General features: G+C 32.9%; 1 protein-coding gene across 1 annotated transcript in view; it reads left to right on the top strand.

Annotated features, from left to right (window-relative positions):
* The first annotated feature begins 9,118 nt into the window (after nt 1–9,118).
* LOC143228628 (uncharacterized) overlaps nt 9,119–12,947 on the top strand; it is a 142,564-nt gene continuing 138,735 nt past the window's right edge. Inside the window, exon 1 of the mRNA XM_076459857.1 lies at nt 9,119–9,294. Coding sequence (XP_076315972.1) covers nt 9,223–9,294 — 72 coding nt within the window. The 5' untranslated portion in view covers nt 9,119–9,222. The remainder of the gene's footprint in view (nt 9,295–12,947) is intronic.

Below are 12,947 nucleotides of genomic sequence, written 5' to 3' on the forward strand. Positions count from 1 at the left end.
TGTTAACTGTAGTCGTGGTCTGGGTAAATATAATGTAGTATTATTACTGGTATAGTAAGTGTTAACTGTAGTCGTGGTCTGGGTAAATATAATGTAGTATTATTACTGGTATAAGTGTGTTAACTGTAGTCGTGGTCTGGGTAAATATAATGTAGTATTATTACTGGTATAAGTGTGTTAACTGTAGTCGTGGTCTGGGTAAATATAATGTAGTATTATTACTGGTATAAGTGTGTTAACTGTAGTCGTGGTCTGGGTAAATATAATGTAGTATTATTACTGGTATAAGTGTGTTAACTGTAGTCGTGGTCTGGGTAAATATAATGTAGTATTATTACTGGTATAAGTGTGTTAACTGTAGTCGTGGTCTGGGTAAATATAATGTAGTATTATTACTGGTATAAGTGTGTTAACTGTAGTGTGGTCTGGGTAAATATAATGTAGTATTATTACTGGTATAAGTGTGTTAACTGTAGTCGTGGTCTGGGTAAATATAATGTAGTATTATTACTGGTATAAGTGTGTTAACTGTAGTCGTGGTCTGGGTAAATATAATGTAGTATTATTACTGGTATAAGTGTGTTAACTGTAGTGTGGTCTGGGTAAATATAATGTAGTATTATTACTGGTATAAGTGTGTTAACTGTAGTCGTGGTCTGGGTAAATATAATGTAGTATTATTACTGGTATAAGTGTGTTAACTGTAGTTGTGGTCTGGGTAAATATAATGTAGTATTATTACTGGTATAAGTGTGTTAACTGTAGATGTGGTCTGGGTAAATATAATGTAGTATTATTACTGGTATAAGTGTGTTAACTGTAGATGTGGTCTGGGTAAATATAATGTAGTATTATTACTGGTATAAGTGTGTTAACTGTAGTGTGGTCTGGGTAAATATAATGTAGTATTATTACTGGTATAAGTGTGTTAACTGTAGTCGTGGTCTGGGTAAATATAATGTAGTATTATTACTGGTATAAGTGTGTTAACTGTAGTCGTGGTCTGGGTAAATATAATGTAGTATTATTACTGGTATAAGTGTGTTAACTGTAGATGTGGTCTGGGTAAATATAATGTAGTATTATTACTGGTATAAGTGTGTTAACTGTAGTTGTGGTCTGGGTAAATATAATGTAGTATTATTACTGGTATAAGTGTGTTAACTGTAGTGTGGTCTGGGTAAATATAATGTAGTATTATTACTGGTATAAGTGTGTTAACTGTAGTTGTGGTCTGGGTAAATATAATGTAGTATTATTACTGGTATAAGTGTGTTAACTGTAGTCGTGGTCTGGGTAAATATAATGTAGTATTATTACTGGTATAAGTGTGTTAACTGTAGTCGTGGTCTGGGTAAATATAATGTAGTATTATTACTGGTATAAGTGTGTTAACTGTAGATGTGGTCTGGGTAAATATAATGTAGTATTATTACTGGTATAAGTGTGTTAACTGTAGTCGTGGTCTGGGTAAATATAATGTAGTATTATTACTGGTATAAGTGTGTTAACTGTAGATGTGGTCTGGGTAAATATAATGTAGTATTATTACTGGTATAAGTGTGTTAACTGTAGATGTGGTCTGGGTAAATATAATGTAGTATTATTACTGGTATAAGTGTGTTAACTGTAGATGTGGTCTGGGTAAATATAATGTAGTATTATTACTGGTATAAGTGTGTTAACTGTAGATGTGGTCTGGGTAAATATAATGTAGTATTATTACTGGTATAAGTGTGTTAACTGTAGTCTGGGTGGTCTGGGTAAATATAATGTAGTATTATTACTGGTATAAGTGTGTTAACTGTAGTTGTGGTCTGGGTAAATATAATGTAGTATTATTACTGGTATAAGTGTGTTAACTGTAGTTGTGGTCTGGGTAAATATAATGTAGTATTATTACTGGTATAAGTGTGTTAACTGTAGTTGTGGTCTGGGTAAATATAATGTAGTATTATTACTGGTATAAGTGTGTTAACTGTAGTAACTGTGTGGTCTGGGTAAATATAATGTAGTATTATTACTGGTATAAGTGTGTTAACTGTAGATGTGGTCTGGGTAAATATAATGTAGTATTATTACTGGTATAAGTGTGTTAACTGTAGTCGTGGTCTGGGTAAATATAATGTAGTATTATTACTGGTATAAGTGTGTTAACTGTAGTTGTGGTCTGGGTAAATATAATGTAGTATTATTACTGGTATAAGTGTGTTAACTGTAGTTGTGGTCTGGGTAAATATAATGTAGTATTATTACTGGTATAAGTGTGTTAACTGTAGTTGTGGTCTGGGTAAATATAATGTAGTATTATTACTGGTATAAGTGTGTTAACTGTAGATGTGGTCTGGGTAAATATAATGTAGTATTATTACTGGTATAAGTGTGTTAACTGTAGTCGTGGTCTGGGTAAATATAATGTAGTATTATTACTGGTATAAGTGTGTTAACTGTAGATGTGGTCTGGGTAAATATAATGTAGTATTATTACTGGTAGAAGTGTTAACTGTAGTTGTGGTCTGGGTAAATATAATGTAGTATTATTACTGGTATAAGTGTGTTAACTGTAGTGTGGTCTGGGTAAATATAATGTAGTATTATTACTGGTATAAGTGTGTTAACTGTAATGTGGTCTGGGTAAATATAATGTAGTATTATTACTGGTATAAGTGTGTTAACTGTAGTGTGGTCTGGGTAAATATAATGTAGTATTATTACTGGTATAAGTGTGTTAACTGTAGATGTGGTCTGGGTAAATATAATGTAGTATTATTACTGGTATAAGTGTGTTAACTGTAGATGTGGTCTGGGTAAATATAATGTAGTATTATTACTGGTATTAATGTAGATGTGGTCTGGGTAAATATAATGTAGTATTATTACTGGTATAAGTGTTAACTGTAGTTGTGGTCTGGGTAAATATAATGTAGTATTATTACTGGTATAAGTGTGTTAACTGTAGTTGTGGTCTGGGTAAATATAATGTAGTATTATTACTGGTATAAGTGTGTTAACTGTAGTTGTGGTCTGGGTAAATATAATGTAGTATTATTACTGGTATAAGTGTGTTAACTGTAGTTGTGGTCTGGGTAAATATAATGTAGTATTATTACTGGTATAAGTGTGTTAACTGTAGTTGTGGTCTGGGTAAATATAATGTAGTATTATTACTGGTATAAGTGTGTTAACTGTAGTTGTGGTCTGGGTAAATATAATGTAGTATTATTACTGGTATAAGTGTGTTAACTGTAGATGTGGTCTGGGTAAATATAATGTAGTATTATTACTGGTATAAGTGTGTTAACTGTATCGTGGTCTGGGTAAATATAATGTAGTATTATTACTGGTATAAGTGTGTTAACTGTAGTTGTGGTCTGGGTAAATATAATGTAGTATTATTACTGGTATAAGTGTGTTAACTGTAGTGTGGTCTGGGTAAATATAATGTAGTATTATTACTGGTATAAGTGTGTTAACTGTAGTTGTGGTCTGGGTAAATATAATGTAGTATTATTACTGGTATAAGTGTGTTAACTGTAGTTGTGGTCTGGGTAAATATAATGTAGTATTATTACTGGTATAAGTGTGTTAACTGTAGTTGTGGTCTGGGTAAATATAATGTAGTATTATTACTGGTATAAGTGTGTTAACTGTAGTCGTGGTCTGGGTAAATATAATGTAGTATTATTACTGGTATAAGTGTGTTAACTGTAGTTGTGGTCTGGGTAAATATAATGTAGTATTATTACTGGTATAAGTGTGTTAACTGTAGTTGTGGTCTGGGTAAATATAATGTAGTATTATTACTGGTATAAGTGTGTTAACTGTAGTTGTGGTCTGGGTAAATATAATGTAGTATTATTACTGGTATAAGTGTGTTAACTGTAGTCGTGGTCTGGGTAAATATAATGTAGTATTATTACTGGTATAAGTGTGTTAACTGTAGTTGTGGTCTGGGTAAATATAATGTAGTATTATTACTGGTATAAGTGTGTTAACTGTAGTTGTGGTCTGGGTAAATATAATGTAGTATTATTACTGGTATAAGTGTGTTAACTGTAGTTGTGGTCTGGGTAAATATAATGTAGTATTATTACTGGTATAAGTGTGTTAACTGTAGTTGTGGTCTGGGTAAATATAATGTAGTATTATTACTGGTATAATGTAGTACTGGTTAACTGTAGTTGTGGTCTGGGTAAATATAATGTAGTATTATTACTGGTATAAGTGTGTTAACTGTAGATGTGGTCTGGGTAAATATAATGTAGTATTATTACTGGTATAAGTGTGTTAACTGTAGTTGTGGTCTGGGTAAATATAATGTAGTATTATTACTGGTATAAGTGTGTTAACTGTAGTTGTGGTCTGGGTAAATATAATGTAGTATTATTACTGGTATAAGTGTGTTAACTGTAGTAACTGTGGTCTGGGTAAATATAATGTAGTATTATTACTGGTATAAGTGTGTTAACTGTAGTCGTGGTCTGGGTAAATATAATGTAGTATTATTACTGGTATAAGTGTGTTAACTGTAGTTGTGGTCTGGGTAAATATAATGTAGTATTATTACTGGTATAAGTGTGTTAACTGTAGTTGTGGTCTGGGTAAATATAATGTAGTATTATTACTGGTATAAGTGTGTTAACTGTAGTTGTGGTCTGGGTATTATTATATAATGTATGTAGTATTATTACTGGTATAAGTGTGTTAAGTGTGGATGTGGTCTGGGTAAATATAATGTAGTATTATTACTGGTATAAGTGTGTTAACTGTAGTGTGGTCTGGGTAAATATAATGTAGTATTATTACTGGTATAAGTGTTAACTGTAGTCGTGGTCTGGGTAAATATAATGTAGTATTATTACTGGTATAAGTGTGTTAACTGTAGTCGTGGTCTGGGTAAATATAATGTAGTATTATTACTGGTATAAGTGTGTTAACTGTAGTTGTGGTCTGGGTAAATATAATGTAGTATTATTACTGGTATAAAGTGTTAACTGTAGTCGTGGTCTGGGTAAATATAATGTAGTATTATTACTGGTATAAGTGTGTTAACTGTAGTCGTGGTCTGGGTAAATATAATGTAGTATTATTACTGGTATAAGTGTGTTAACTGTAGTTGTGGTCTGGGTAAATATAATGTAGTATTATTACTGGTATAAGTGTGTTAACTGTAGTCGTGGTCTGGGTAAATATAATGTAGTATTATTACTGGTATAAGTGTTAACTGTAGTTGTGGTCTGGGTAAATATAATGTAGTATTATTACTGGTATAAGTGTTAACTGTAGTTGTGGTCTGGGTAAATATAATGTAGTATTATTACTGGTATAAGTGTGTTAACTGTACATGTGGTCTGGGTAAATATAATGTAGTATTATTACTGGTATAAGTGTTAACTGAAGTTGTTATCTGGGTAAAAATCAGATTATATTTCAAATGAAAATTGATTTACCAATTTCATGGACTTTATTTATAAATTGGATTAAGTATTTAAAATCATGTAGAATTTTTATCAACAGTGGATGTGCACAGTTTTAAATTAATTTCTCTATGTCCATCCACATACCTAGGACTATCAGTGCTAGACGTTACTAAATCTGAAGAGATAGGCTGAAGGGATATAATTCTAGATAACAGTAACGACCGTCAACTCTTTGATTATTGTGTTAGATTAGAGAGATTTGACTGTCACTCTTATAAAGCAGTATGGGGCTCAAGACGTGTGAGAGTCGATTTTTCACGAAGGGAACTCAAACAACGAATCGTCAGATTAACGGTCGAAGCACATAAAATGTTATTTCGCCACTGCTTTTAAACCACACAAAAGATTCGTCTAATATATATTATCCATTAGATTAAAATTGAGTCCAATTCAATATTTTTCCTTAAACTCCTAATTTAACTACCTCTGAAAAAAAGAAAACTCTTACATAGCCAAACACCTTGTTAGAAAAATATTTTCGGCTGAAAACGATTCTCATATATTATTCTTTAAGTCCAACCATTCTCACCATTGTAGGTGAAACATATGACATTTCAACAAAATTCATTTCTTTTAGACACTATTAGAATATCTTATGGTGTAGTGGGATAGGTTATAAAACCAAATTATAATAAAATGTACCGAAACGTACCAGTAGAATATCACAAGGTAGTCAGCAGTGAATGTCGAATGACAGAATACAGAATATATGAACCAGGTTTGTATAAAACGCAACTTAACTAGCAGAATATATTAAATAAATAGAACTAATACATTAGCACTTTACTATTATGAGGTAACACAACGTGGAATAACACTAAGTAATAGGGAAGTGACGAAATATAACACTTAAACTAGTGTTTTGTAGAGAAGCTAAATTAAACTTTATAAAGTATATTAGACAACATTATGGAAACTTTAGATACACCATCGTTAGACAAGCAATCGGTGAAAGCTAACCCTAAAATTAGCTGCACGTTTTAAGACCACCTGTTGTTTCTTTTCTAACCTATTTATCCAAGAAATGGTTCATGGATATTAAATTATTTCTTGTAAAATAAACCAACGAACTTATATTTAATCATCACTGGAGTTTTATGTCAACCTTGCGTGTAAAATGAACAACTTTTCCAAATATTATGGTCAGATCTTTAGGCTAAGTGTTATAACAAGTAAAAACAAATACAAATATTAATTAGAGTGGTGCAGTACGCTAAACCTACCATTACTTTTGTTGCTCGTTGAATTTCGAGCAAATTTATTCGAGGGTTGTCTGCGCTAGGGTTCCCTAATTTATAGACTAGAAAGATTTATGACGTTAGAAAAACACGTTGGTTCAAGAAGTCTTGATAGAAATGAATAAAAAACATACATATAACCCGCGCGCTTTCTAAAGGGTTTGCCCCTCAATAAAAAAGGTCCACTCTTCGAAAACGTTTAGGTTATAGGATTTTTAATCATTCCAACTAGTGGAATACTCTTTGACCGTCACATTATAACTCACTCATGGCTGAAAAGGAGAGTCCGTCCGCGGACGGGTTTCTCATGTGCGAAATGCAGATTGCGAGCCGAGCGATCGAACCAACAGGCCGGGTCGGACCCTCTAACTGATAGTGAGCGATTTAGAGAAGTGTTTTGTAAAGTAACGAGGCGATAACAATAACATTCAATATCGTAAGTTGGAATACTGGGGTTTGAAATTATAAAGATGATCAGACAACAGACTGTGATAAACCTTCGACTCCTGGCAGTCTAATATTACAAATACACATACACTATGTAGGTGACTCATGAGAGTCTAATATTACAAATAAACATACACTATGTAGGTGACTCATGACAGTCTAATATTACAAATAAACATACGCTATGTAGGTGACTCATGACAGTCTAATATTACAAATAAACATACACTATGTAGGTGACTCATGACAGTCTAATATTACAAATAAACATACACTATGTAGGTGACTCATGACAGTAATATTACAAATAAACATACAGTATGGCAACTCAACATGAACATGAAAAACATGAGTATATGGTACACAAAATAACAAATATAACATATACAACAGTAAAACAAATGAGTACCGTTTCTACCTTTACAACTAATACCAATTTCCAGCAGTAAGAACACAAACAAGTAAGGCGAGATACTGCTCAAACAAACAAACAAAAACAGCCACAAGAGAAATGAATCTTAGAAGTACAAACAAACACACAAAACGAATATGAGTGGTAAACACACATCTAAAACATCAGATAGAAATAAAGAAGGTGCTAGAAACTAAAAATTATAAGTGATCTCAATCTAGTCTTGATGCACTTCTTATTGTGCTTGAAGATATTCCGTATCTATTATTCCATACATAATACAAGAATCTGTTATCACATTTAAAATATATAATAAATTTATTAAGTGTTATTAAAACTATAAACAGTCCACCTAAAACTAAATCTTACACCTAGATTAACAGGTTAAGTAATTTGTGTGAAATACATGTTTGATGACCCAATTTGGTAAAAAGTGACGTTTGGTAGCGAACTGTTTGTGGACAATAATCAGATTGAGTGAAGTGGAATAGCCCTAAGTGCAGCATGTTCATGATGTGGAAGTTAAAAATCAGTGTTTACATGTTAGTGCTTGTGCTCTGATTTGTAAGTAAAATAGAAACAGTACAGTGGAGTGAGAGGTTTCGATGGTACATTGACCCCTAGGTCCAGAAAATAACAACTCACACCAGACCACAGTCGTCCATGTTTTAGAAACAGTAACGTTTCATGTAAGTATTTATGTGGCCACTTTCCATCCATAAGTTGAATAGATTTTACCACCCAGGTTTTAAAAGATACAACGTAGTAGAGAAGAAAATGTAACAATTTTTGTTTTATCGACTTACCTGAAAGTTTTTATCATTCCTAACAAAAAGCCCCTCAGTGGCTCAGCGGTATGTCTGTGGACTTCCAACGCTACAACCCGGGTTTCGATAACCGTGGTGAACAGAGCACAGATAGCCCACTGTGTGGCTTCGTGCATAACTAAAAAAAAACGAAACCTAACAAAAAGTTCTAATAATAGTTATGTATAATCAAACACAACTAACAGTCACTGCTTCTGATCAAACAGTGTCACTTGTGATAATATATATTATATGTGGTTAGCATAAAGTTCTGAAAACTAGCGCAACAAAAAAATTTTAATTTGTTTACAAATTTTTTTTACTGTAAAATTGTTCAGTTTAAAGATGTAATATATCTCACATCAATAACTTATTTAATCAATTAGAAACAACTCTTAATAATAAAACAATGTTTACCAGTTATCTCTGAATTTTCAGTCAATTTGTTTTTCGTTCATTGCCAAAAACTCACATTAGTTTTTTAAAACATCCTCTGCCCTGTTGATCAAAATAGTTTATCTGATAAATGAATATATGATAAGACACTAATACGTATATTAAGATATAGAATCATACCTCTCTTTAAAAACGTTTTTTAATTAAACAAGAAATATAATTTAGTTATTGTTATTTATACTTACTAGGTGGCAGCACTAAGCAAACATTTGACATCCCGTAATGAAATTGTCTGCGGGTAGAATTGCATGAGCACTGGCAGTTTCAGTTTAGCAGCGCGTGTGTCAGGTGCGTGTTTTAAAAGTTGTACAGTCATTTACTTTCGATTTCTGTAAAGGGTTTCTTGTGATAAAGAAAACCTTTTATTAAAGTGGACGATAATTATGTTGGAAAGAAACTACTATAATCAGTACCCACAAGATAATTACAACTGTTCGCCATCTTTCCATTTCCGGGTGAGTGTTTTATCAGTTAATTTGTACTTTAAGTTATAATGATGGGAAAATATTTCACTTCACCATTGACATGTAATTGTTTTGTTATCACTGTTTTTGTTTCCAAAACGGAACTTTTTCCATATGAATCTAAGTGTACTTTCTCTATCTCAGGCCTGTTACCAAACTTGTCCATCTACTAGCAGATTTAACCTTAATTGTACTCATTTATCACAGCAACGTCTTGTCACCAACTGACAGTCCACCTCGTAACGACACGTTATTACTAAGAAATATTTTCATATCCATATTTTGTTTCTTGTGACAGCACTTCTCATTGAACACACTTGTAACTAATGGCTTCACTTATACGACTGATAAGAACTTTAGAGTAATATTCATTCGTTAGACCGCTTGGTTTATTTTATCCATCATCACGCTACAAGCTGAACAAAAACCGTGGCTAAATAATGAATTAATATTTCATGTAAGATTCTTATCAATGCTATAAATGAAGTTTCTACTTTGGCTGCACCTTCTTTTCACACCTAAGGTGTTGTTGATTGAAGTCATTATTTTGGTCAATGCACACCAACAAATCACAGCAAGTAAGAAAGTGACGCTCTATAGTAACCAACTTTGTCTCTAAAGTCACTACCATATTATTTGTAATAGAACCAGCCAGCTTCTTTAAAGTATTTGGTAGTAGTGTTTCATCTCTAAAAAAAATGTTGGTTGCTTCTTTATAGTAACGCCATGGAATCTAGATTAATAGTTTCTTGTCATCAATCCGTACAGCCCTATTAAGCATTGTTATTCACGTTAATTGTTTAAGCCAATATCACGTGACGCTGAACTCTCTTTAATTAGAATAATTTCATAAAATTGGATAAATTTATGCTGAAAAGTTGGCAGTGATTCATAACTGCCCGCATTTTAGATTCTTTTCAAAACTTGTGCTCGAAAGTGAAAATTTAGTTTGCTTGGCCTAACCAATAGTTCCGTATCTGCACGTCTTAATGTTGTTGCTATCATTTAGCTGTGTTTAATCCGAATAACAACAACTAGAAAGGTACAATTTTACTTTTGGTGAAGCTACAGTAAAAACAGTTAGACCCATAGCTCACGTAACATTCTGCACTAAATATAACCTTCTGCACTAAATATAAGTGTTGTTAAGTAGCTGCATGTTTGCTGTTTACACCAAATGAAACTGTTAATTGTAGATTGAAAACATCTACTAATGTACTAAATGAAAAAAGAATCCTTAAAAGTTAAACATACTTTGTATAAAATAAAGTTTCTGTACTTTAAGAGCGAATAGAAAGAAATTAAATCAGAATTGAAGACGAGATATGGAAGATATTTATTGAAATTTGGTGTATGAAATACAAAGCGTGCCCACTGAAAATATAACCAACTGTGTGTTAGTAAACCTTAACAACCTAGTTTGTAACAACATGTAACGAACTGTGTGTTATGTTGTTAGTAAACCTTAACAACCTAGTTTGTAACCAACTGTGTGTTAGTAAACCTTAACAACCTAGTTTGTAACCAACTGTGTGTTAGTAAACCTTAACAACCTAGTTTGTAACCAACTGTGTGTTAGTAAACCTTAACAACCTAGTTGGTAATAACATGTAACTATGTGTTATGTTGTTAGTAAACTTTAACAACCTAGTTTGTAACCAACTGTGTGTTAGTAAACCTTAACAACCTAGTTTGTAACCAACTGTGTGTTAGTAAACCTTAACAACCTAGTTTGTAACAACATGTAACCAACTATGTGTTATGTTGTTACTAAACCTTAACAACGTAGTTTGTAACAACATGTAACGAACTGTGTGTTATGTTGTTAGTAAACCTTGACAACCCAGTGTGTAACAACGTATAAAAATTGTACGTAACGTTAATAGTAGAATATTAAATATATTTTTGTTATCCATATAACATGTATGTTTTATTATATTTACTTTAATAATAAGGATTACAATGTTCAAGTATCGATTCTTTCAGTGGCACAAAGAATTGTGTTTCACACATTTTCATAATCACGATACATGGAAGGAAGGATATCGTGCTTTTAATACACCAGACAAACAGTCAGCCCTTCACGGATGTTCTTGACGGTATCTAGAGAAATTCGCAGCCGAAAGAGATTGGAGATAAACCCGCATGATAAAACGTTTCTCGAACGTACACTGTCAAAATAACATACCTCTGTGTATGATTGTTGTATTTATTTTAAATATTTTAAAATGTTTATATTTCTGTGATCATTCCTCATGAAGAATATCCCTGATCTGGTTTTGGAATATATTTACACTTATCTATACATTTACTTACGTAGGCCTATTTCATCAGAAACAAAGAGTCACTTTCAGGTAATGTCCTGTTAAAGGGATAATATGAATTATCACCTACATAAGTTCCAGGATTATTCAGGTAAAGTGTTAGAGGGTGGACTGATGGTTCTCGTTATAGCTCTATTTAAACAGTGTGAGATGGTGGACAGATCGTGGTCATTAAGTTTTTATTTAAACAGTGTGAGACGGTGGACAGATCGTGGTCATTAGGTTTTTATTTAAACAGTGTGAGACGGTGGACAGATCGTGGTCATTAGGTTTTTATTTAAACAGTGTGAGACGGTGGACAGATCGTGGTCATTAGGTTTTTATTTAAACAGTGTGAGACGGTGGACAGATCGTGGTCATTAGGTTTTTATTTAAACAGTGTGAGACGGTGGACAGATCGTGGTCATTAGGTTTTTATTTAAACAGTGTGAGATCGTGGACAGATCGTGGTCATTAGGTTTTTATTTAAACAGTGTGAGACGGTGGACAGATCGTGGTCATTAGGTTTTTATTTAAACAGTGTGAGACGGTGGACAGATCGTGGTCATTAGGTTTTTATTTAAACAGTGTGAGACGGTGGACAGATCGTGGTCATTAGGTTTTTATTTAAACAGTGTGAGACGGTGGACAGATCGTGGTCATTAGGTTTTTATTTAAACAGTGTGAGACGGTGGACAGATCGTGGTCATTAGGTTTTTATTTGGCTCCGACATTATTTTCTGAGAATTTTAGTCACGATTCTACCAAATTCAAGCGCACTTTTGGCTCGGAACTCCCGCAATTGTAGGGGCTGCGGGACATACTTTCTCCATTGGAGTGAGGGACAAAAATGGTTAATTGACCTTTGAAATCTCTGAAATCACCACACTTTTCTCCGATTTTGATTGGTTGGTGACTGTATTTAATTCCAACTGTCAATGTGATAAGGAGTGTTCCATCATCGTCCATCCGAGTTATCCAAGAGTACAAACTGTTTGGTTCACTTCTTGCATAACGATTTCTAAACATTCTATTGTGTGCTGCTGGTCTCAGACAATCGGTGGGTTTTTTTTCTTCGATCCACACAGATCAACAGAACCTAACTAGACACACTTATACACAATATTATATTAATAACAACATGTATAATTCCTGTTACTAATCAGTGAACGTTTACTTCCTAATTAAGCATTATTAAAAATTTTAAAAGTGATCGGTGACCACAACCTTGAGGACGATGTTGTGTGATTAAAAAAACCCAAAACGGTTCGCTCGTGCCATCCATAAAATAACACATATTGCATACTATCGGGGTTTAATCCGTAAACTGATTGTCTTCTG

Source organism: Tachypleus tridentatus, chromosome 10 (genome assembly GCF_004210375.1).
Source record: "Tachypleus tridentatus isolate NWPU-2018 chromosome 10, ASM421037v1, whole genome shotgun sequence".
NCBI lineage: Eukaryota > Metazoa > Arthropoda > Merostomata > Xiphosura > Limulidae > Tachypleus > Tachypleus tridentatus.